The 23372-nt window shown below is 34.0% G+C and overlaps 1 protein-coding gene across 3 annotated transcripts in view; it reads left to right on the top strand.

The window, feature by feature from the left end:
- Positions 1-23372, top strand: part of VMP1 (vacuole membrane protein 1) — a 134959-nt gene that overhangs the window by 85894 nt on the left and 25693 nt on the right. For all 3 annotated transcript variants that reach the window (XR_012130646.1, XM_017662573.3, XM_073235322.1), the window contains exon 8: positions 22661-22741. Coding sequence is in view for 2 of the 3 variants with exons in the window: in XM_017662573.3 (XP_017518062.1) it covers positions 22661-22741 (81 nt within the window). In the remaining variant the exon portion in view is untranslated. The remainder of the gene's footprint in view (positions 1-22660; positions 22742-23372) is intronic.

Below are 23372 nucleotides of genomic sequence, written 5' to 3'. Positions count from 1 at the left end.
AGGAAATGGCTGCCCCCAGAGAGAGGGAGCAGCAGCTCGTGGGTGAGGAGGCGCGTTTTTAAGGAGTAGGGGTACGGTGTGTTCTGCGTTGGTGATTGGATCTTAAGGGGTGGGGGTCTTAGCACACCAGAATTTGCCTTCATTACTGAAACTAGATTTACAAATGAAAAATAAGTTAATACAGCTTAGTCTTTAACAGAACACAGTAAATAATAAACATTTAAGATTTTTCTTGTTAATTTGCTTTGGACATTAAAGAGGAATATAGTTTTGTTTTATGTCTGCTTTGTTCTTTTTGTTTGCACACCTGTTTACACATAGATACGGAAAAAAATAAACGGTAGATAGGCATTAGATTACCTTTGTTACACTAATTTAAGGCTTTTTTCTCTGGTTTGCATTTCAGACACCTTTTGTGAAATGCCTTCAGAAAGGCCCCTTTCATTGCAATGTGGACCAGCAGACTCTGTATGCTGTGCTTTTGCTCATGAGTTTGCAAATTAGGAACATTCTAAATGCAAACCCACCCTCTGTTATAACTGCTGAGTGCCCCCAGCAGCCCTGGCCCAATATCAGAGTTTAAAGCAAGACATGGACAGCACAATAACTATTATGCCCATTTCCTATTACAAATGGTGTTCTTGTTTCTAGTTAGTCAGGGTGTTTGGTTTGTCATACTAGATCTGTAGTTCTCTCCTGCTTAGTATTTAGGGAAATTGTCTTGGTATATTGTTATTCCCATTTTCCTGTCTTGGGCCTAATGTAAAAACACGACTCTCGTGCTTTTAAATTAAACACTGGGTGGGGATATCAGGATGTGGGCATGATAATCCAGTGCTCCCCTCAAAACTAGGCAGTACTCTAGACTTCTTTCTCTGATATGGGTCTGTATCAATTAGTTTCTCAACACTTATAAAATCTGTGGTTTTACTGCTTCTTGAGGTAAAACTTCAGTAAGTTCATAGCCTTTTACTTAAAGCAGCACTTCCATTGTTTGTTTTAAATTTGCCTCTCTCACATAATGAAGGGTGCCACCCTCATTCTAGTATTGTAAGATTTTTTAACACCTCCATTACCTCATTTCAAAACTTAATAGATTTCAGTTGGTTCCCTTTTCAGCCTTTCTAGAGAAAATAGTCATTTACTTTTTATATTTAACAGCCCCCAAAGCTCTTTGATCACTTTGTGTTTTCTTTCATGGATCTATATCTAATTCTTTTATATCTTTTCTAACATGAAGTTACCAGAACTCCACATGTGTTTTCCTGGGCAACTGAATTAATAGGCTTGTGTTTTTCAGATTTCTACAACTACAGTCTTGTCTGGCAATATGTTTTGCTAATGCTTTTGATAAACTGTTTATTTCAATAAACTGTTCATTTGGTAGAGTACTCCCTTTTCTTTGTTCCTAATTTAAAACTTTTATAACCCATCATATTATATTTAAATAATTTTCCCCAAATGTGTTATCTAACTATTGTCCAAATTAAAATTAACCCGCTACCGTTCTTCTTACTTGCTCAATTTATGTGATCCTTCAATTTATTGTCATGAATTTGGCGATTCCTACTGTAAATTTTTAATTTCAGCTGTAGATTTATAATTTAAACTCTGCTTCTTTCTCCAAGGACATTTATAAATTTGTTACATGGGATTGGTTTTATCTTAGGATAGAATTCCACTGTTTACATTTATCATCAAGAAAAGGTGCCAGTTATCTTTATCCTTTGTGTATGTCCGGGGAGAGGAAATCTCAGGCAAAATACCTCTAAAAACCGAAATCAGTCAAAGGGAGAAATAAAGTTTAAAACCCATTTATTGCTTATAAACTGCAGTTTGGGCCCTCCTCTCTTTCCTGCTCCAGCAGAAGCAAAACCAGCCCTCTCTTCAGCTCTCTGGGTACAGATAAGCCCTCCTTGCCCAGATAATTACCCATTGAAATGGAGATGAGCTTCTCTCCACCCCTGAGGAATGATGCAAATGCACTAAAACCATACTTCTTTCCACCTCTGAACACCTATTGATATGCAGATGTACTAAAGCCAGGTGAGATATTCTGGAAATATTACAATTTTACCCACACTTTGTTTTCAAATCAAGTCTTTTAAGTTTCTCGTCCTTGACAGTTTTGAAAATTCCATACTCATTTAGTTTTCTAGCTTCAGGTCTTTAGGTCAAGTTCGTATCAAGTACTTTTACTTTTTTCTTTTTCTTCACTCACAGACTGGTGTTAGTGTGGTCTTACACACATAGCTGATTGTCATAGGTTTTTTGTTTTTTAAATTCTGGTTTGAATCTGGAAATAAAGGTTATTGTATTTGTAACAAAAATATAACTAATTACAAACTGCTACAAATGAAAGGTGATTTTTCTCCCCTAGAAGCAAGTATGATTTGGTGAATACCCTTTCTGATGAGACATAGGAGATCACATGAGAAGATACTGGCTTCAGACAGGAAAAGGAGAGAGAAGAAAAAAAAATGCATTACTTGCACAATATGTCATTTCTAATAAGTTTTGCATACTCAGGCATTTTCCCTGAGTGTCTAGAGCCTGTTGTTCTTCTTGAGCAACAGAGTCCATTCTTATTTCAAGTAGAGGTTAGGCAGGCACTGATGGGAGTGGATGCCTGCCTGCCTGCCTTCCTGAGAATTGCCCTATGGTTTCTTTTCAACAGAAACTCAAGCAGGAGAGGAAGCAGCAGATACCAGCCAATTTCAGTGCTGGTAATTTGGACTTAATTTTAATTTGACTATGACAAATTTTAATTTGTACTATGAACAAAAGGAGAAAACAGTACTGTATGTTTATCTGAACTTCTAAAACTTTTTCTCTTCTTTTTCTCCGAAAATGTTAACAAATGCTGATGGTCAGACTCTGAGAAACCCTCCTGAAACCTTACTTCTTCCATCTCTTCTTTCCTCATAGACTACCCAAGAGATACTGTATGTTTATTAGATTATTTGTGAGTGTTATGATTAATAATTGTACTGAGATAATCGTTACAGGTATAAATAACTAAAGAATTCCCTCTTATATCTGGAAACAAGAATGTTAACAAATAGCATTCAGGGGTGGTAATCCCATCCATTTCTTCCCTCTTGTGATGGAGGATTTGGTAAACTAATTGGTGGCATAGCAAGGCAGATTTGATAAATGTTCAATTCTTAATGCATTTCCTTCCTTCCCTTTGTCCTGCTTTACAGCCCTCTTCCTTGATATTAACATGTTGCATTTCTTTTTGATATTAAAAACAAAACAAAAGAAAAAACTCTTATTCCCTTAGTTGTCAAATTGTGCTAGAACTGAATTCATCATAATATCTGACCAAGAATTCTCACAAGATATTTTATTTCATTGGTTTCTCAGGTTTTTTCATCTTCTTGGCAGTTACTAAGTAATATAACTTTAGTCTAAATAGTGTGTCCCATAATCAGTTTTGTCTCTTTTGTCATGGTGATATTATTATCACCATTTTACAGGAAAGATGAAGAAACTGTGACTCAGAGAACTTTGAATACATGTTATTGGTACTCTGTCATTTTGATGTCACAGGAAAGTCTGTAGAGTTAGTGTTTGTTCTGTTTCCCTAAGCACTTTTCACCTTTTTTTGTTTTTCCTGCTCTCTGTTGCGTTGTAGGTTTCCTGAGTCATTCATCATCTTTTCCCCCTGCTCTCTACCGCTCCTCATTCACATACATACACTAGATTATTTATCTCTTAATGAAAAAAATCTTTCTGGAACTCTCTCCCCTGGATTCTTGCTTGGTTTTATTCCCTCACTCCCTTTCTGGATTTTGATCAAATGTCACCTTTTCTTTCAGGCCTTTTCTATTTAAAATTCATCCTATTTAAAATTATACCTTCCTCATCACACAATTCTGTAGTTCTTGTATTCTATTAATATGTAAGCTCCCTGAGGGTCCAGATTGTTATTAGTTGGATCCATTTTTGTATCCCTTGCTCTTACAATAATAGTTTGGCTTGTAGTAGCACTTGATAAACATTTGTTGAATGAAACTACTATAGTGTATTCTTTCTTACTTGCATATAGTAGTTACCAGCTTTATTTGGTTTAATTGCTTTTAAATAAAAATTATGATTTTTCAAAAGATTGTCATTTTCTCTCCTAAAATTCTGTGTGAGCACAAAAGTAAACTCAAAATGGGTCAAAGATCTGAATGTAGGACATGAAACCATAAAACTCTTAGAAGAAAGCATAGGCAAAAATCTCTTGAACATAAAAAGTATGAATAGTTTTTTCCTGGACACATCTCCTTGGGCAAGGGAAACAAGTAAAAAATGAACAAGTGGGACTGTATCAAATACAGCAAAGGATACCATCAGCTGAACAAAGAGGCACCCTACAGTATGAGAGAATACATTCATAAATGATTTACCCAGCAAGGGGTTAACATCGAAGATGTGTAAGAGCTTATGCAACTCAATACCAAAAAAACAAATAACCCAAATTAAAAAGTGGGCGGAAGACCTGAACAGACATTTCTCTGAAGAAGAAATACAAATAGCCAACAGGCACATGAAAAGATGCTCCACATCAGTAATCACCAGGACAATGCAAATCAAAACCACAATGAGATATCACCTCATACCAGTTAGAATAGCCACTATCCAAAATACAAGAAATATCGTCAAGTGTTGGAGAGGATGTGGAGAAATGGGAACTCTCCTACACTGTTGGGGGAACATCAGTTGGTGTAGCCACTGTAGAAGGCAGTATAGAGGTTCTTCAAAAAACTAAAACTACAAATACCATTCAACCTCATAATTCCACTTCTAGGAAATTACCCGAAGAAAACAAAATCCCTGATTCAAAAAGATATATATGCACCCCTATGCTTATTTCCGTGTTATTTATAATAGCCAAGATATGGAAGTAACCTAAGTGTCCGCCAGTAGATGAATAGATACAGAAGATGTGGTACATGTACACAATGGAATTTTATTCAGCCTTTTAAAAAAGAAGAAGAAATCCTTCCATTTGCAACAACATGGGTGAATCAAGAGGGTATTATGCTTGGTGAAATAAGCCAGGCAGAGAAAGACAAACACTATATGATTTCACTTATTTGTGGAATATAAAAACAAAGCAGAATGAGCAAAACAGCAGTAGACTTAGAGACACTGGGGAGGGGTTGGGGTGGGTAGTTGGGGAGGGTAAGGGGAATAAAAGGGCACAAAAATTCTCAATCATTTAACATAAGTTGGCCACGGGGACGGTAGTACAGCAAGGAGAATATAGTCAGTGATTCTGTAACATCTTCTATGTTGACAGATAGTAACCACACTAGTGGGGGTGAGGATTTAATAATATGGGTAGCTGTTGAACTACTGTGTTATATATTTGAAACCAATATAAGATTGTATATCAACAATCTTCAATTAAAAAAATAAAATAAAAAACTTATATATTCTTATTTATGTAAGAAATGTATAAATTGTTTTGTAAAACTTAGCATTTAAAATACATAAAACTTTTCTTTTCCTCCTGTTTTCATCCTTGAATTTATTCAGTCTTCATCTGTCTGAGTTATCAAAGCTGCTAATCACCACAAACACAGGTGGGTACACAACCACCTGTAGGAGAGGAGAAACCTTAGATTTTTAAAATAATTATTATCAATTGGTAATATGGAGGCAATATTGAGAATAATTTATCTTACAACCACTTGTGTTTGGCAATATCTGCTAAAGTTAAATTACACATAACCTGTGATCCAGCAATTCCATTTATAGATTAATATCCAACAGAGAGATGACCAAAACCTTGTACTAGAATGTTCATAGCAGCATTTTTCATAATAGCCCCAGACTGGAAATATCCCTAATATCTACCAACAGTAGAGTAAATAAATTAATTGTGGTATTTTCATACACAGCAACAGCAGCTGCAACAAATTGGTTATTGCTACATGCAACAGCATGGATGAATTACACGGACATAATGTTGAGCTATAGAAGCCAGGCATAAGACGACCTACTATAGCCAAAGCAATTCTGAGAAGGAAGAATAAACCTGGGGGCATTATGCCCCCCAACTTCAAGCTCTACTACAAAGCCACAGTAATCAAGACAATTTGGTACTGGCACAAGGACAATTAATATACGATAAAGGAGCCATGGATATACAATGGGGAAATGACAGCCTTTTCAACAGCTGGTGTTGGCAAAACTGGACAACTACATGCAAGAGAATGAAACTGTATTATTGTTTAACCCCATACACAAAACTAAACTTGAAATGGTTTAAAGACTTGAATGTCAGTCATGAAACCATAAAACTCTTAGAAAAAAATATAGGCAAAAATCTCTCGGACATAAACATTAGCAACTTCTTCATGAACATATCTCCCTGGGCAAGGAAAACAAAAGCAAAAATGAACTCATGGGACTACATCAAACTAAAAAGTTTCTGTACGGCAAAGGACACCATCAACAGAACAAAAAGTCCTCCTACAGTATGGGAGAATATATTTGTAAATGACATATCCAACAAGGAGTTAACATCCAAAATATATAAAGAACTTACACGGCTCAACACCCAAAAAGCAAATAACCCGATTAACAAATGGGCAGAGGATATGAAGAGACACTTCTCCAGAGAAAAAATTCAGATGGCCAACAGACACATGAGAAGATGCTCCTCATCACTAATCATCAGGGAAATGCAAATTAAAACCACAGTGAGATATCACCTCACACCATAAGGATGGCCAGCATCGAAAAGACTAACAACAAATGCTGGCGAGGATGCGGAGAAAGGGGAACACTCCTACACTCCTGGTGGGAATGTAAGCTAGTTAACCATTGTGGAAAGCAATATTGAGGTTCCTCAAAAAACTAAAAATAGAAATACCATTTGACCTGGGAATCCCACTCCTTGGAATTTACCCAAAGAATACAACTTCTCACATTCAAAAAGACATATGCACCCCTATGTTTATTGCAGCACTTTTTACAATAGCCAAGAAATGGAAGCAACCTAAGTTCAGTAGATGAATGGATAAAGAAGATGTGGTACATATACACAATGAAATGCTATTCGGCCATAAGAAAAAAACAAATCCTTCAATTTGCAACAATATGGATGGAGCTGGAGGACATTATGCTCAGTGAAATAAGCCAGGTGGAGAAAGACAAATGCCAAATGATTCCCCTCATTTGAGGAGTATAACAATGAAGCAAAACTGAAGGAACAAAATAGCAGCCAACTCAGAGACTCCAAGAATGAACTAGTGGTTACCAAAGGGGAGGGGGGTGTGGGAGGGCAGGTGGGGAGGGAGGAAGAGGGGTTTGAGGGGTATTATGTTTAGTACACACGGTGTAAGGGATCACGGGGAGAACAGTGTAGCACAGAGAAGGCACACAATGGATCTGTGGCATCTTGCTGCACTGATGGACAGTGAGTGCATTGGGGTATGGGTGGGGACTTTATAATATGGGTAAATGTAGTAACCACATTGTTTTTTCATGTGAAACCTTCATAAGAGTGTACATCAATCATACCTTAATAAAAAATTTAAAAAAAAAGAGGACCTACTATATAATTCCATTTATATAAAGTTCAAAAATAGGCAAGCTACATCTGTGGTAATTGAAGTCAATGATAGTGGTTATTTTGGGGGAAAAAGTAATTACTGGGAGTGCCACCAGTGGGGTTTCTGGAGTTCTGGTAATGTTCTATGTCTGGATCTCAGTGGTAGTTACATGGGTGTGTTCATTTTGAAATTCTGTCAAGATACATATTTTTTATTTATATACATTACTGTATATCTGCTGTATGTCAGTTAAAAATATCTACCACCCTCCCCCCAAAATAAATTTAACAAATATATCAGTACATGCAGAAATCCATTTAATTCTGCCTGATCTTGACTGAGATGTTGCTGATAGTTTCCTATTTTTGGCACAATTGTCTGAAGTGAGTGTTGTTCACAGTAGATTATGTATTTCATACTTGTATTTTTATGTGAAAAGAAATTTTACTGATCATTCTCACACAATTTTTTAAAGGTGCCATGTGGATGAAGTGCCATAGACCTACTATAGGCACAACTGTCTTTACTTTTATTATTTTTTTATTGATGTATAGTTGATATACAGTATTATATTGGTTTCAGTTATACAACATAGTGATTTGACATTTAACTACATTATTAAATGCTCACCCCAATAAGTGTATTTGCTATCTGTCAAAATAGAAAGATGTTACAGCATTATGGACTTTATTCTCTATGCTGCACTTTCATCCCTAGGAGTAATTTACTTTATAATTGAGATTTTGTGCCTCTTTATCCCCTTCATCTATTTCATCCACCCACTTCAACCCCTCTCTTATGGCAAACACCATCTCTTCTCTGTGTCTGTAAATCCACTCTACTGCCTTCAGATCAGTGACTTTTGGACCTTTATTTTTACTATGCCTTATAACACAAAATACAATAATTATGCTTCACAACACAGAGCCTATGCATGTGTAACTAAAATACATGAAACAGTATTGTATCACATGTATTGATCTCACATTTTTATCGTATTCATTATAAAACAAGATGCTATTTGCACTCCACTAAATTTTCAGAGCATATAGTCTGTAAAACTGCATTAAATGATAGAAATACATGAATATAAATAGCAATGAAATCTGAATTTTTTTTACATTTCTTGATGGATCTAGATTTTTAGTTCTTATAAATTTAACTAGTTGCTAAAATAAACGGGTCTTACTGTTTCAAAGAATATACATATTTTCTTTGTATGTATTCATTTTTAGATGTCTTCATAGATTTTGATTAACGTGAATCTCATTTTTATATTATTTGTGTTATATATAATCCCTCCCCTTTTTTTTGAAGGGGAGAAGATGTTCTTTTATGTTCTTCTATTTTATATTTTATGTCAGAGAAACAGGAACCATAGTTGCACTTTTTTATATAGTGACAAAAGCTAACTAGTGAATCCAATACTATTTTATAATCATTATCTTTGTCTAAAAGGTTAGTGTACTTGCTGGGATATGAAAAAGTCAGGACAACTGTTTGCTTATTGCATCCTGGATTACACAGATCTTTCATATTTGTCATTACAGTCTTGATCTTTGCCACATCTCTGGATCAGTTTTACCACTAGTTCCTTTTTTTTTTAACTGCTAAATTATTTTATTTTTAATTGAGAAATAATTGATGTGTAACATTATATTAGTTTTAGATGTATAACATACTCTTGATACATGGATATATCACAAAATAATTATTGTAATAAGTTAGTTGACATCCATCACCACACATAGTTACAAGTTTTTCTCTTGTGATGAGAACTTTTAAGATCTACTCTCTTACCGGCTTTTAAATATACAATACAATATTGTTAGCTATGGTCACCATGCGGTACATTACAGCCCCAAAACTAATTTAACTTTATAACTGCAAGTATGTAGCTTTTGAACTCCTTTGTCCTTTTTACCTGTCCCAGACTACCCTGCCTCTGGCAACCACCAACCTGTTCTCTGTATCTATGACTTAAGGGTTTTTTTCTAGATCTCACATTGAGATCATACCATCCATATTTGTCTTTGTCTGACTGACTTCACTTAACATACTCAAGGTCTATCCATGTTGTTGCAAATGAGAGGATTCCCTTCTTTTTCATGACTGAATAATATTCATGTGTGTTTGTATCTGTCTATCCCATTTTTTAAAATCTATTCATCCATCAAGACACTTAGGTTGTCTCCAGTCTTTGCTATTGTAAATAATGCTGTAGTAAACTTGTGAGCCACAGTTAATGATTTTGTTGCCTTTAGTTGCATACCCAGAAGTGGAATTGCTAGATCATGTGATGGTTCTAATTTTACTCTTTGAGAAACCTCCATACCAGCTGTACCAATTCACATTCTCGCTAATGATGTACCAGGGTTCTCTCTTCTCCACATCCTTGCCAATACTTATTATCTCTTGCCATTTTTATGACAACTATTCTAACAGTTGTAAGGTGTTACCTCATTGTGGTTTTAATTTGCATCTCCCTGATGATTAGTGATGTTGAACACTTTTTCATGAACCTGTTAGCCATTTGGATGTCCTTGGAAAAATATCCTCTACCCATTTTTTAATCAGAATGTTTTGGGGGTTTTCTAGTGACTTTTATGGGTTCTTTATAAATTTGGATATTAACCTCTTACCACATATATGATTTGCAAATATTTTCAGTCATTCAGTAGGATGCCTTTTCATTTTGCTCATGGCTTCCTTTGCTGTACAAAAGCTTTTTAGTTTGATGTAATCCCACTTGTTTATTTTTGTTTTTGTTACCTTTGTTTTGTTTTGGTGTTATATTAAAAAATCTATTGCCAAAACCAGCGTCAAGGAACTTAACCCGTGTTTTCTTCTGAGAGTTTTATGGTTTCACGTCACTTGTGCAAGTCATTAATCCATTTTGAGTTGATTTTTGTGAATGGTGTAAAATAGGGGTAAGTTTTGTTCTTTTGTATGTCACTGTCCATTTATTGAAGAGATTATCCTTTGCCCATTGTATATTCTTGGTTCTTTGGCATGAATTAATTGACTATATATACATGGGTTTGTTTCTGGTCTCTAGTCTTCCATTGATCTATGGGTTTGTTTTTAAGCCAATCTCATGCTGTTTTGATTACTATAGCTTTGTAATATAATTTGGAATCAGGAAATGTGGCATCTCCAGCTTTGTTATCTTTCTCAAGATGGCTCTAACTCTTCTGGGTCTTTTTTGGTTCCATACAAATTTGGGGATTGTTTCTTTTCTTTCTGTGAAAATTGTCACTGGAATTCTAACAGGAATTGTACTGACTGTAGGTTGCTTTGGGTACTATGGACATTTAAGCAATATTAATTCTTCCAATCCTTGAGCACAGAAAGCTTTCTATTTATTTGTGTCTTGTATAATTTCTTTCTTCAGTGACTTAAAGTTTTCAGTATACAGGTCTTTCACCAACTTGATTAAATTTATTCCTATTTTTAATACAATTATAAATGGAATTGTTTTCTTAATTTTTTTTGTGATAGTTCATAATTAATGTATAGAAATGCAACTGATTTTTGTATATTGATTTTGTATCCTGCAACTTTACTGAATTTATTAGTTGTAACTATTTTTTGATGGAATCTAGGATTTTTCTATACATAATAATATCATCTAACACACAGTTTTACTTTTTCCTTTCCAATTTGAATGCCTTTTCTTTTTTTCTTAATCAGTTCGGCTATGGCTTCCAGTACTATGTTGGATAAAAGTGGTGAGATGGGCAATCTTTTTCTTGTTCCTGAGTTTAGAGGAAGAACTTTCAGCTTTTCACCATAGAGTATAATAACAGCTGTGGGCTTGTCATATATGGCCTTTATTATGTTAAGGTATGTTCCCTCCATACCTCCTTTGGTGAGAGTTTTCATCATGAATGGAAGGTAGATTTTGTCAAATGCTTTTTCTATATAATTGAGAGGATCATATGATTTTATCTTTTGTTGTGTTAATGTGATGTATCACAATGATTTGCAGACATTGAACCATCCTTGCATCTCTGGAATAAACCCTACTTGATCATGGTGAATGATCCTTTTGTGTGTATTGTTGAATTCAGTATGCTAATTTTTTTTTTTAGTATTTTTGCATCTGTGTTCATCAGGGATATTGGCCTATAATTTTCTTTGTAGTGTCCTTGTGATTTTTGTATTGGGATAATGCTGGCCTCATTAAATGAGTTTGGGAGTGTTCCCTCTTCTATTGGAAGAGTTTGAGAAGGATTGGCACTAGCTCTTCTTTAAAGTTTTGGTAGAATTCTCCTGCGAAGCCATTTGGTCCTGGACTTTTCTGTTGTGGTGGGAAGTTTTTTGATTACTGACCTGATCTTCTTATTAATAATTGGTCCATTCAGATTTTCTCTTTATGATTCAGTGTTGGTAGTTTGTACATTTCTAGGAATTTATCCCTTTTTCTAAATTGTCCAATTTTTTTGGCATATAATTGTTCATAAGTAGTCTTTTATGATCCTTTGTATTTCTGTAGTATCAATTGTAATGTTTCTTTAATTTTTTATTTATTTAAGTCCTATTTTTTTGCCTTGGTGAAAGTTTTGTCTATTTCATCTTTTTAAAAATCCAGCTTAGTTCATTGATTTTTTTCCTATTGTCTTTACAGTCTCTATTTCATTTATTTCTACTATGATCTTTGCTGTTCTCTCCCATCCACTAACTTTGGGCTACTTTGTAGTTCATGTTCTAGTTCCTTGAGGTATAAAATTGGGTTTATTTGAGATCTTTTTTTGTTTCTTAATATAGTTACTTATCACTATGAATTTCCTTCTTAGAACTTTAGCTTCATCCCTTAGGTTTTGCTGTTTGTGTTTCCAAATTTCATTTGTCTCAAGATATTTTTCATTTCAAAAGAACTTTTGAGTTCTTTCACCTCTTGATTGTTCAGTAGTATGTTGTTAAGTCTCCATATATTTGAATTTTTCCGGTTTTCTTCTTGCAATTGATTTCTAGTTTCATAGCATTTTGGTAGGAAAAGATGTTTACTATTACCTCAGTATTCTTAAAGTTATTAATGCTTGACTAGTTCTAATATATGATCTATCCTAGATTAAATGCACTTGTGTGCACTTGAAAAGAATGTGTGTTCTGGTGCTTTTGGATGGAGTTTTTGTTAATGTCTGTTAAGTTGCAATTGATCTTATGTGTCATTTACGAATGGTGTTTCCTTATTGGTTGTCTGTCTGGATGATTATCCACTGATGAAAGTGGGATGTTGAAGTCTCCTACTCTTATTGTACGGCTATTTCCCCCTTTAGATATGTTAATTTTTATAAATAATAAATTTTATTTATTTAAGTGTTTCCATATCGGTGCATAATATTTACAAATATTATGTCCTCTTTTTGGATTGACCCCTTTATCATTACCTAATGACCTTTTTCCTTTATTATGTTCTTTGCTTTAAAGTCTGTTTTGTCTTCTAAAAGTATAGCTACCTAAGCTTTGTTATGGTTTCTATTTGTGTGAATGGATATCTTTTTCTATCCCTTCATTTTCAGACTGTGCATGTCTTTAAAGCTGAAGTGAGTCTCTTATAGGCACCATAAAGATAGGTCTTCTTTTTTTTTTAATCCAATTACTCTGTGCCTTTTTATTAGAGAATTTAATCCATTTATATTTAAAACAATTATTGATAGGTATGGACTTTTTGACATTTGTTCATTGTTTTCTGACTGGTAATTTCTTTCTTCTGTTGCTCTCTTCCTTTGTGGTGGTTTTTCTGTAGCAGTATGCTTATATTCTTTACTCTTTGTCTTTTGTGTAACTACTGTAGATTTTTGCTTTCTGGTTACTATGAGGCTTACATAAAACATCTTATCTAAAGCAGTGTATTTGAAGTTGATAAGTTTGAAAGCATTTTCAAACATTTTTAATTAACCACAACCATTTTATATTTTTGATATCACAGTTTATCTCTTTATCTTTTATACCTATTAACAAATTATTATGATTATAGTTATTTTCACTCCCTTATCTTTTAAACTTCATATTGGCTTTATAAGTGATTAATCTACCACATTCACAAGTCAGTTATTCTGAATTTAACTATTTATTTATCTTTAGCAGTGAGATTTATACTTCTTTAAGTTTTCGTATTTCTAATTATCATCCTTTTGTTTCAACTTAAAGAAGTTCCTTTATCATTTCTTGCAAGGTTGTTCTAATGGTGCTAAAGCCCTTCAGATTTCGGTTGTCTGGAAAATGCTCTCAACTTTTTTTTTTAAACATTTCTTGATTTATCTTGATCATCATTAGGAATACTAAAATAGTAATGTAAATTTTTTTAAATTGAAGTATCACTGATATACAATCTTATATTAGTTTCAAGCACACAACACAGTGGTTCAACTGTTACCCACATTATTAAATCCTCACCCCCATTAGTACAGTTACTGTCTGTCAGCATAGGAAGATGTTACAGAATCACTGATTGTATTCTCCATGCTGTACTAGTATCCCTGTGACCAACTTATATTATGATTGTGCATTTTTGTGCCCCTTGATTGCCCTCACCCTCTCCATCCACCTACTCCAACCCCTCCCCCATGGTAACCACTAGTCACTTGTTGTCTTCAAGTAATTCCTAGAAGTGGAATTACTGGGTCAAATGGTATTTCTATTTTTAGTTTTTTGAGGAACCTTCATACTGCTTTCCACAGTGACTGCACCAATCTGCATTCCCACCCACAGTGTAGGAGAATTTCCTTTTCTCCACATCCTCACCAGTACTTGCTATTTCTTGTCTTTTGAATAGTTGCCATTCTAACTGGTGTGAAGTGATTTTTCATTGTAGTTTGATTTGCATTTCTCTGGTGATTAGTGATGTGGCACATCTTTTCATGTGCCTGTTGGCCATATGTATTTCTTCTTTGGAGAAATGTCTGTTCAGGTCCTCTGCCCATTTTTTAATTGGGTTATCTGTTTTTTGGTGTTGAGGCATATGAGGTCTTTGTATATTTTGGCTGATGAATATATTCTCCCATACTGTAGGTTGCCTTTTTGTTCAGCTGATGGTGTCCTTTGCTGTAGAGAAGCTTTTTAGTTTGATATAGACCCACTTGTTCATTTTTTATTTTGTTTGCCCTGCCCAAGGAGATGTGTCCAGGTAAAATTGCTCACACTTATGTTCAAGAGTTTTTTGCTTATGTTTTCTTCTAAGAGTTTTATGGTTTCATATCTTATATTCAGGCCTTTGATCCATTTCTAGTTTACTTTTTAATATGGAACTGGGCAGTAATCTAGTTCCATTCTCTTGCATGTAGCTATCCAGTTTTCCCAACACCAGTTATTTCCCAACACTGTATATTCATGGCTCCTTTATCATATATTAATTGACCATATATGTGTGGATTTGTATCTGGGTGCTCTTTTCTTTTCCATTGATCTACGGGTCTGTTATTGTGCCAGCACCATATTGTTTTGATTACTGTAGCTTTGTAGTACAGCTTGAAGTCAGGGAGTGTAATCCCCCCAGCCCCGTTCTTCTTTGTCAGGCTTGCTTTGTCTATTTGGGGTCTTTTGTGGTTCAAAACTCTCTTAACTTTAATTCTGAAGGCCACCTTCGCCAAGTAGACTACATTTGGTTGACCATTTTTTTCATTTAGTACTTTAGAAAAATCATGCTATTACCTTCTGGTCTACAAAATTTCTTTTTAAAAATCTGCTTATAGTCTTATGGGGTTCCCTTGTCTGTAACATGCTTTTCTCTTGCTGCCTTTAAGAGTCTCTTCTTGTCTTTAATTTTTGAGTTTAAATATAATGTGTCTCAGTGTGGGTCTCTTTGGATTCTTTTTGTTTGGTATTCTGGGCTTCCTGGATATGGATATCTATGTCCTTCCCCAGGATAGAGAACTCAAATACCTTTTCTTCCCATTTCTCTCTCTCTTCTCCTAAGGGACCCTTATAATGTGCATATTCATCCACTTGATATTGTCCTAAAGCCCCATAAGCTGTCAAAACTTATTTTCATTCCTTTTTGATCCTCTAATTCAACAAGTTATACTGCCCTGTCTTCAGGTAATTGATCCTTTCTTTTCTGCTTTATGTAATCTCTTGAATCCCTCTATTGAATTTTCCAGTGCAGTTGTTATATTCTTCAGCTCTGACCTCTGTGTCATACTTTTAATGTATTTTCTATATGAAATTCTTGTTTTGTACATGCTTTGTTTTCCTGACCTCAGTGAGCATATTTAAGACCATTATTTTGAACTCATTATCAGGTAAGTCACTTATCATCATTTCATTAAGGTATTTCTCTGAGGTTTTATCTTGTTATTTCATTTAGAACATATTCCTTTGTTTCTTTATTTTCCGTGACTCTCTCTGTTGGTTGCTATGTATTAGATAAAACAGCCGCCTCTCTCAGTCTTGAAGGAGTGGCCTTATGTAGGAGAGGAGCCTTATCCTTCAACCCTGCCCTCACTCTTGGTTGTCTCTTTATCTTTTGTGATTGGCCAAGCAGCTTTCTTTGTTCTTAGTGTCTCCCAACAGTTGAGGGTGTGCAAGATCTCTGAATGTCCCAAAGCGGGTTGTATCCTAGTATGGAGATGCAGGCCGATTGGATGATCGACCTCAGGCAGCAATTTTTATAGTATGCATATATGCCACTTTTAAGGAGAGACCCTGGGGCATGGGCATTTCTGTCTGCTTGCTCTGCAATGAACCCTGGAGGGATAGCCAGCTAAAAACTATTTCTGTGTTTGCTACCATCCCCCTGAATCCATGAACACAAGCTCCACAAGCCACCAAAGCTACTGTGAGCTGACAGCGACCTGGCGCAGAGCAGAGGGTGAGTGCAAAGGTAGTTTCCATCAGCCTCTCTAGTGTCTAGAGAGGATTTCAGTGAGCCCCTAGAGATATGTTAAGTTAGAAACCTGTCTCTTAAGTCACTGCTTTTAAGATAAGAAAATAGGCCTGTTTCATGGCATTTCTGTCTGCTGTGGCTGCACTGCGCCCTGGGGGATAGGCAGTTGAGAACTGTTTCTCTGTTTCAGTCCTGTGTGACCTGCAAACAAACTCCACTGGCTACCAGAGCTAGGCAGTCAAGAAGTATTCCTTGGACAGCACTGCATCATCCTCGGCACAGACATATGCACAAGTTCCTTTTTGGGAGATACAGCAAGGTGAAAAAGGGCAGAAAGAAAGTGCAAAGATGACCTGCCAGACTCTGCAGTCTCTGGAGAGTATAATACAGTTGACCCCTAGATGTTTGTTAAATTAGAAACCTGCCCCTCAGATTGAAACAGGCAAGATAAGTAAGTAAATAGGTCTGTTTCATAGAAAGACTTGAGCTGTTTCAGTCTCCTTCCTCTGTCATGGGCCCTGGGGAGTCAGCCAAGGTGAGTTCCTGTGAGCCCTTTAAGAACTGTCCCTTAGTTCACAATAGCTTTGTGGGTCTCATGGATGCAAGCCCTGTTGGCTTTCAAAGCTGGATTTTGGGGGCCTGTCTCAGAAGCCTTAAAAGTTGGGATACCACATGTAGGTTTTTGGGGAGCCAAATTCTTCAGTCCTCAAACAGAATCTGGGAGTTACACATTTCCTTCTAGTTGTGTGTCACCACTCAAGGGGGTGGGGTTTATGTTGAGTTTATTTCTCAGCTTCTCCTACCTTTTTGATATGGGTTTTTTCGCATTTACCCAGTGAGGAGTCACTCAGCTAGTTCCTGGATTTCTTTCAGAGGGAATTGTTCCTTATGTAGCTATAGTTTTGAGGGTGTTCATGGGAGGTGAATTCAGGAGCCTCCTATCACCGTCTTGAATCAGAATTCTATAATCTCTTCTTAAAGCTCCTAAATCTCTAAAATTATTTTCTGAATAAAATTGCTTTGATTTGCTTTTCTAAAATGTGTTTATGTGATGTAATCTACTAAGATATTTTAGAATTCTACCCTAATTTCCAGTTTAAATAGAAATAACAGTGATCATGTCTGATGTAATAATGTAAAAGCTTTAAATAGGATATTAAAACATTTCATTTTCAGAAATAGTTCCACAACTCTGTTCTGATCACTTGGTTTAGTAAATGTGTGTGCATTTTGTAATCCAGCATCATATAGATACTAAATTTAAAATTTATTAATTACTTTCTATTGTCATAATCACTTCATTTTATAAAGTTATATATCCCTTTTTTCTTGTAATCATAGAGTTTATTTTCTAATGATCTTAATCTCATAATTATGTTTGAGACCACTACAGTTCAGAAAAAATAGATGATATATGACTCTTTTGAAAGTATTCCTTATTTAAAGACCTTCTGAAATATGCAATATTAAAATATAGCAGTTACATTAATGATACACTGATCTTAGTGATAATGACACTATTGAGGAAGTTACCAGTAAGAATATATTTTGTTCACTTTGAATTTAATGAATTAATGCTTTACAATTGTATATGAAAGTAATCCATAAAGAGCCTTGATAATGGGTACAAAATGGCAATCACACATTTAGTCTGTTTTTAAGAGGAAAAAGATTTAGATTGTGAGCTACGTTTCATTGGAGTTTCTGTGAAGATGATAATTAGTTTTGCCCTCCAGTTGTGTTATTTACTATGTGCAATATGATTTCTTGTAGAGAATATTTAATTACATATTTATTAGGATCTTAATAACAAGTTAATATTTCAGTGTTGTCTACAATTCTAAAATAGCTTATAACATGAAGTCATCATTACTATTTAGCTCCATTTCTGGTTAATAGTTTTACTTCCAACATGTTTGACTAGGATACAGGAATTATCAAATAATTTTAGATGGCAAAAGAACTTCCACATAGTATATTTTAACACAAATTCCTCTATATCCATGGAATTATTATTGAAATTATCTGTAGCTTTTAGTATTGGTGTGGCCTTGTCAGTACCAAACCCAAGAAGAGCATTAATAAGCTCAGCAAAACTTTTAACATATAATGGCTTAAGAAGATAGATAGTTTATAAAACTGCTGACCAGTTACCATCATTTATGTAATAGGGCAACCCAAACTACCAAACTATTAACTAAATACAAATGTATCTCCAGTAATACTGCATTTGTTTAACATGTTTAGGGATTTTCTGTTGTAGTAGTTGAGGAAATGTTCCTGGTGTCTCTCATTCTTACTTTCAGAAGCATGATCAGTTACCTACATAATATCAGTGGGAATGGGAAAAATAATTTAATTTTATTTATTTACTTTTTTAAGTAGATAGGGATATATGATTACTAATTGAATTCATGCTACTTATTTAGGTAGAGCTAGAGAATGAAACTTTCTTCCCAGGCGCTTAAATTGTGAAATAGGTAAATGTTGTGAAATGTGAATCCAGAGAAATGAAACTATTAAAAGAAATTTGGTTTAAGTTGTGCAGTTGTTTTTTTTTTTTAATGAAGAATGACAGTTGAGGAAGTAATTGAATTGAACTTTCTACATTGTTCCTACAGATACACCAAACCCATTAAAATGAAATACTAATTTCCTTTGATATTTAGCTTGAATTTTGAATACCTGACACTTATTTGTTAAACTTTTCCTTTAAAATATAGTTGTTTATAATTGGTGCACATTTTTGGGGGGCCTGCTTTTATTTGATGCCCTAAATATAATACCAAATTTTGTTTTGAAGTGGTTCCTTTAAATTTTAGTAAAAATTAAATTTTACTAAAAAAGTTTTTTGGTTGGTGTTGGGTTTGTGTGTACGGAGGTGTGTGTCTGTATTTAAATTGAGTTTATTGTCAAATAATATATCTACAGTAAAATACTCTTTTAAAATAAGTGGGAATATAAGCGTCTATGATGTGAACCCTTTTTAACATGTATAGACAATGTTACTTTAAAATCAACATGGTGAGAAAGAGCTGTCAAATTAAGCAAATAATGAAAAAGTTCAAAAGTTGCTTAAAAATAGTAAAGAACTTTAAAAACCACAGAACAACAAAATGCAATTACATTTAATCTGTAGAACATTTTAGACAATAAAAGAATGATGTTTTCAATAGTTTTGTTATAAAAGCCTTTAGAGCCATATCAGTAAATTGTGAATATATGGCTTTAAAGGGGAAATAAATACAGCATAAAAACAAAATATAATTTTGTTTATGAAATCTAAACATGAGTTAGTTTACTATTGTAAAATACTTCAGATTTGGTACAAATGCTAATGCAATGCTTCCCTGGGTTTGTTTTCACTACACTGGCAAGGAAGAACATGAAAATATTCCCTCAAGCTGCATATTCTGCTACTGCGGTTTCTTGTAATGAAAACAACTGTGAGACTTAATATTTGTTAATTTAAATAAATGTTCATGGATTATTTAATATATAAATGCAGTTTTAATTCCGAGAATATTGTGAAAGACCTAGAAAATAAATTATAGGAACTGAAAGTAGCATGGTCACTGTGTGTGTGTTAAACACATAAGATTTATGAAATCCATTTTCAGTAGATGACTTTCAGACTTTTTAAAAGTAAAACTCCCCATTAAAAATGCACTTAACTTGTTTTTCTTATAAGACATGCCAGCTAAAAAACTAATTTTAAAACAAAAAAGGTAAAAGGAGGTTTGTACTTCACTTATTTGAATAGAGTACCTCTTTTCCCTCAAAGATTCCTGAATCACTCTTAAGGATGATTGGTGATGGGCACCCGGGCATCTGAAAGAAAAAGAGTCTGTTTTCCTTTGTTTTTGTTTAGTTTCTGTTGAGTAAAGAGATTCTGCCCCAGAGGGATAAAATGGCTCCTTACTTCCAGGATGTTTTTAAAAACATGATTCCTTGACCTTCTGTAGACTTAAATATTTTTATTATTTTGTATGTTAGGTGATCTGCACAATGTTTAATAACTTTTCCTTTATATAAACCAATTGGTTTGGTCATACCACTTTTCCAATTTAAATGTGTGTGTGTGTGTGTGTGTGTGTGTATCTCTATAGTAGAAAAATAGCAGTATAAAATGATAGCACCATCATAGGCACTTAGTTTAAATAAATACAAGATTTTGGAAGCCTTGAAATTAAGATAAAAGAAACAAGGCACCAAACTTTTATAAATACAACACTTTACTGATCTTGTCTACACCAATTTATACAAAAAAGTAATTTTTTGTAATTTTATATATTGAGGGCTTCATGAATGCCCTGTTAGAAGAATGTTCCCATATGTGTCTAACTTGGAAAATACACTTATAAAAACCATGTTGTCTTTAAAATAAAATTTGCACAGTTTTTTTTTATTCTTTGTTTTGCTTTTTCTCAGCAATTGAGTATGATCTTGCCTCTCATTAAAGTGGATTTGCTAAGAAGATATCAAGGACTGTCAAGGAAGGCATTTTCTTAATTTGTATTTTTTAACTTGGGCTATATTAGTTAAAATTTCATAAGTAGTTTATACTTTCATAGTATTGTTTGATACTTTAAAAACTCAAAATGTTTATATTCACTGTGGCTTACCAGTTTTTACTTAATGCTTCTAATGAATTACAAATTCAGTGATTTGGGGATTAATTGTGTAAATTATTCAAATATATGGAAGTATAATTTGCTTTAAAAACATTATATAGGAAAAGTGGTTTCATTATATGCTCTTAAACAGTTTTAAATAATTATTTCACAATGTAATAGATGTTAATTTAAGAAAAAAATAAAATCTTCAGTTAGAAATATGAATAAAAATAGAAAGTGCCCTTTGCTGCAGTAGTTCAGTTGTTTAAAAATATTAAATCTGATATAATTGACTTACTAAAAATAATAATAAGCCTTATCCCAAAAAGAAAAGTTCTTCTTTGGAAATAAATTGTAAAATTACAGAATTGCATTGTTAAATTCAGTTGATTAACTTTGAAAGCCTATATGTTTGACCTTGAAAGTATTTATATTGACCACCAATATCTTTTAAATTATACCTTATTGGTTTAATGCCTTTGACTTTCTCGTCATCCACAGCAAGTAGGAGGATGATGAGAATTTCATTTCATTTTCACTGTCTTAATTTGATGGCGCTATTCTATATAATATTATTTGTTAAAGTGGTTTGTTTGTTTTTACATAGGAATGCACAACTTCTGTTGCGGTTTGGAGAAGTACATTAAATCTTGTTCCTATTCTATGAAGGAACCTTCTGTCTTTTATATTCTGACCTTTCTGTAAGAGTGTTGTTGCCCATTAGAGTATTGAATTAAAGAGAAGAAGAGGGTCTATGATGTGAACCCTTTTTTAAAAGCCATTCACACAAGAGCTAATACATTTTATCATATTAATTATTTTCACTGAAATGTTGGTGTTTAAAAGGAAAGAATTAGAGTCAAATTTCAGATTGACACTTTTAAGAAAAAATATGTATATATATATGTAATTGTACCAGCAACATGCTGGAAGAAGAAAATCAGGGAAGTAACTAGGCAGCCAAATGAGTGTTTCAGCATAAGAAGTAACAGCGTAATGAAGAGAGCACTGATTTCAGAGTCTAAAGGATTTGCTCTGTCTTCAACCCAGGATTACTGAAGGGTTATTGTGAAAACATTTTACAAAATTAGCACAAGCTGTGCAAATACAGGATGTTATTTTGCTTTTGAGGGTGATGAATGCTTATTAGTTATTGCCATATAACTGTTCTCCATATTCTGGTTAGTGATCAACTGGGGTATATTGGCTGTTTTGAAAAATCCTATGATTTCTTACACTGATATTAATCAGAGAGTAAGTCTGGCAAGTTGTCGCAGGAAAGAGAAGGAGATAGATGTGGTAGGCCAGTATTTCCAAAAGAATGCGTTGGTTCGTGGTTAGTTTATAACATTTTGTTCATCCTTGCATAATCCAGAGAGAATATGAAAAATAAATGAACAATGTTTTTGCTTATTCTTGAAATGCAGTAAAAGTTTATCTCTAAGGATATAATTAATGTTCTATCAGGATTTTATTTGCATGTTTTCCAGGACAACCTGCTGTAGTTTTTTTAAATCATTCATCTTACTCATTAAATGAATGAATCAAATGCTTTCAGACTGTGAAACATTTAATATTATAAACTCTGTAAAAGAGCCCTCTTTCCTTCTTCCTTGTACTTTTCATTAATGTTTCGATATCCTCCTTTTATACAGGACTTTGTCTCCCGGGCTAAACTGGCAGTTCAAAACTTAGTACAGAAAGTTGGATTTTTTGGAATTTTGGCCTGTGCTTCAGTAAGTAAATGTATTAAAAGTGAGAAATTCCAGTAAAATATTTAGTTTTCTTAGGTTTTTTTTTGTTTTTAAAGGTATTTGAGTGAACAAAAATGCTATCACTTCTACTGGGTATGTAATTTTATTAATCATTTCTTACTCACCAAATGAGCTGTTTTCTGTTGAATAGGTTCATATTTTATTTATTGATTAGTAAGCATTTCATCATGGTATGATGACTTAAGACCTAAATGGCTTGATTCAATAAGAACAAGAAACAAAATCCATCCTTCCCATGAAGGATGCCTAATGAATTGCGTTTAACCAAATAACAATGACTTCATTCTTTCCACGGTTATAGATAGGTAGTTGTTTTCCAAAGTTTCAAACATCAGTTAATAAGTAAAAATTCATATAAAACCTGTCTTTAAGGGACATTAACACCTAGGTAGGTAATTGAAATATCTTAGGCAAAGTTAAGGGCATCTTTGGCTATCGTGATTTCAGAAACCATTTGTTAATGTGTGAATTGCAGATTACTGTATTTTGATCCTGGCAATACTAGAAATTTTCATGATCTGACTTCTCTTTTTAATATAGAAGCTCTTTATCACAATATTGATCTCAACTATTTGCACAATAGGTATGTTAT

The sequence above is a fragment of the Manis javanica genome, chromosome 4 (assembly GCF_040802235.1).
Source record: "Manis javanica isolate MJ-LG chromosome 4, MJ_LKY, whole genome shotgun sequence".
Lineage (NCBI taxonomy): Eukaryota > Metazoa > Chordata > Mammalia > Pholidota > Manidae > Manis > Manis javanica.
The sequence above is the reverse complement of the archived record's forward strand: the minus strand, read 5'-3'. Positions and strand labels throughout refer to the sequence as shown.